The 3,408-nt window shown below is 39.0% G+C and overlaps 1 protein-coding gene across 1 annotated transcript; it reads right to left on the bottom strand.

The window, feature by feature from the left end:
• Positions 1 to 1,912: 1,912 nt before the first annotated feature.
• LOC119667704 lies at positions 1,913 to 2,833 on the bottom strand. The gene has a single exon (XM_038077012.1). The coding sequence runs from the start codon at positions 2,831 to 2,833 to the stop codon at positions 1,913 to 1,915; it is 921 nt and encodes a 306-aa protein (XP_037932940.1).
• Between the last annotated feature and the right edge of the window lie 575 nt (positions 2,834 to 3,408).

The raw sequence follows: 3,408 nt of genomic DNA, 5'->3' as shown, positions 1-3,408 counted from the left end.
GAATCTGACTTTAATAGCTGCTTAAGCTCTTCATCTATTTTCTGATGGTTGCTAATCATCTCGAGATCTATAACCGTAGGCATATTAATTGCATCAATTCTGGATAAACTATCAGCCACTATGTTGTCATTACCATCTATGTATGATATGCTTGTTGTAAACTCTGCAATAAAACTTAGTTGTCGTAGTTGACGTGGTGAAACTTTATCTGACTTTTGTTGGAATGCATAAATGAGCGGTTTGTGATCTGTTTGAATTGTAAAATTTCTACCTTCCAATAAATGTCTAAAATTTTTGATGGCTAAATATATAGCTAGCAACTCTCTGTCGTACGTGCTATAATTCTTCTGCGCTGCCTTGAGCTTCGAAGAGAAAAAAGCAACCGGTCGCCAAACATCACCTTCTTGCTGTTCCAGTACTGCACCAACTGCGTTGCTTGATGCATCCGATGTCAATCGAATTGTACTTAATGGAGACAAAAATGTTAATTTAGGTAACGCGGTTACACTTGTTTTACAGTTTTCAAACGCTGCATCTAACGTGGTAGTCCATGTTATAGGCGTGTTGTCGTTCTTTTTTGAATTTTTTAATAGCTCATTTAAAGGTGCTTGTAATTTGGCGGCCTGTGGAATGCACTTGCGGTAATAATTTAGGATTCCCAAAAAACGACGAATTTCTTTTACTGTCTTTGGCTTCGTGTATTCATTAATTACTCTCACTCGTTCTGCAGGCGGGCTGATACCATCGACTGATACATCATACCCTAAAAAACTTAGTTGTGAAACTCCGAACTTGCACTTAGCGGTGTTTATGACAAGCTTGGCCTTATTTAGTGTTTTTAGTACTGCTTCTACATGTTCCAAATGCTGCTGTTCACTTTCTGAGAATATTAAAATATCGTCAAGGTAGCAGAAGACAAATGGCATTTTCCTGAACAATGAATCCATATACCTTTGAAAGGTTTGCGTAGCGTTTTTAAGACCAAACGGCATGACTACAAATTCAAATAACCCAATGGGTGTACTTACTGCGGTTTTGCATATGTCATCAGCTTGCATCGGTATGTTATAGTACGCTCTATGTATATCAATCTTTGAAAATAATTTGCTAGCATGTAGTTTTTCCGTTACTTGATCTAGGTATGGTATTGGGTACCTATCTGGTTTGGTTTGCGCATTTAGTTTTCTAAAGTCACCGCAGGCTCACCAAGCACCTGTTTTCTTTTTTACCAGGTGAATTGGACTCGACCACGGACTGTTTGACGGACGAATAATTCCTTGCTCCAACAGCGTTGAAAATTCTTCGCGAATTGCCTTTAATTTTTCCGTTGAATAACGGCGTGACCTTTCATGCACTGGCTGACCATCAGTGACTATTTGATGACAGACTACAGATGCGTCAGGGAGGCTATAGTTATTTGCACTGCACAAATCAATGTACTTGTTGACGATTGTAAAGAATTTTGAATTTGGATCCAATGTGTATACCGAATGTATCGATGTGGTTTCAACTGCACCAGATGACGACAATGTAGTAAGCGGGTCTAATAACCGTCTTGATTTTATGTCTGGAATTAGACCATATTTCGCCAGAAAATCTGCGCCCAAGATTGGACATTTGACGTCTGCTATAATGAAGTTCCAATTGAAACTGCGTCGTAAACCAAGATTGATGCTAAGTCTCTTAGTACCGTACGTTTTAATAAATGAATTATTTGCTGCGAATAATTTTAGATCATCTGGCACTAGGTTGCGTTTCACTGTGATTGCTGCTAAAGGAATTATGGATACGGCCGATCCGGTGTCAACTAGAAACTTCATATTTGAGATACGATCAATTACATGTAAACGAGCTTCTTCAGTGCAGTGTTCCAGCGCGTTGTCGTTTACTGCACTTGTGGACGACAACGGTTTTAGTTTTCCTTCTGTTTGATATTAGTTGTTTGGCAGCCGAACTCGCATGGTTTTAAGCATTTTGTTGCAGCTGTTCCAAATTTAATGTGATAATAACAGACTTTTCGATCTTCACGCTGACTTTTAAACTGAGTTCTGCTAGAACTGCGAGCCCTGCTTCGCCCCTGTGAGTTTGCTGGTCGTCTGAGCTCTATTGCTATTTCACTTAGTTTACTTACCACTTGTTGCAGAGATATTTCTAACGCTGTCACACGCGCCTCCAATGTTGATTCCTCTGTGTTACTGCGTCGGTTAATTGCAGATGCGGTAGCCATAACATAATGAGGAGTGGGCATATTGTCAGTTATTCTATCTGCCAATTCGGCCATTTGATTAACATCCTTGGAGCTGCACGCAGATAAGATGCAACGAATGTTACTAGGCAATCGCTGCAACCAAAGTGCTGACAAGGCGTCTTCCGACATATTTGACGCTGCCAGATCTCTCATCTCTCGAAGCAACTGCGTTGGACGCTTGTTAGATACGTCTAAATCCGTTAGCAATTTAATCAATTGTTTCTGACGCGACTCCCCAAATCGTGAAATTAATTCATTTTTCAACGTTTCATATTTGCCCATAGCTGGCGGATTTTTTGCTATGTCTGAAACTTGACGAAGCGTTTCGCCGTCTAGTGCTGTGATTACCGTGTAGAATTTGGATAGATCAGAGGTGATGCGATTGATGTGTAGTAATCCGTCCACTTGAGTAAACCATAACTCCGGGTCAGTTTGCAAAAATGAAGGCAAATTCGTTAACTTTACTGCATCAATATCGTTTTTTACTGTTGTGAAATTCGTGTCTGCCGCTGCTGACTTTGCTGTTGTTTCTTTGTCGGCATTAGACATTTTTGCTTCTTTGTTCAGCATTGCGTCATCCAACATTGTGCAAGTTTGTTTTGACTTTATGAAATAAATGAATAAACTCCGCTGCTTCCAATTATGTGTTTAATTTGCGTCGGGGTCACCAATTATGTGGGTTTTTACCACACACTTTATTTTAAATAAATATAACAAATGTTTACAAAATGATAAAAACGTTGTGTTACTAAAACGTGCAAAATAGGAAGAAGAAGGAAGCCAGTCGCCAGTTACTGAAGTTAGCTGCTCATTGAAAAATGTTCCTTTTGCCCACAGATGGTGCGAGTGCGTGTACATTCACACACAGAGGGCGCTGCAGTATGTGTGGCGAGTTCGCCACATATATATTTATATATTTTGAATTTTCAGCAAAAAATATATTTAGGTGCAAGTCTTCTATTTCTTTTGTTGGTAATGGTAGTTCGCCTATTGGAATTTTCCTTGGATGTCGTTAACATTTTTTCTTATATCATGTTTCGTAATTACTTATATACTTTTTAAATTTCTTTTTCATTTCTAGCCAATAATAGGCCTTTTCTTTCGTAAGTATGTTGCAAAACACAAATAAAATAAGCACTACTTTCGATGGCAACTCTGAA

This window comes from Teleopsis dalmanni, chromosome 1 (assembly GCF_002237135.1).
Source record: "Teleopsis dalmanni isolate 2A chromosome 1, ASM223713v2, whole genome shotgun sequence".
Classification (NCBI taxonomy): Eukaryota; Metazoa; Arthropoda; class Insecta; order Diptera; family Diopsidae; genus Teleopsis; species Teleopsis dalmanni.
Note: the sequence above shows the minus strand (reverse complement) of the source record. Positions and strands in the feature narration are given on the sequence as shown.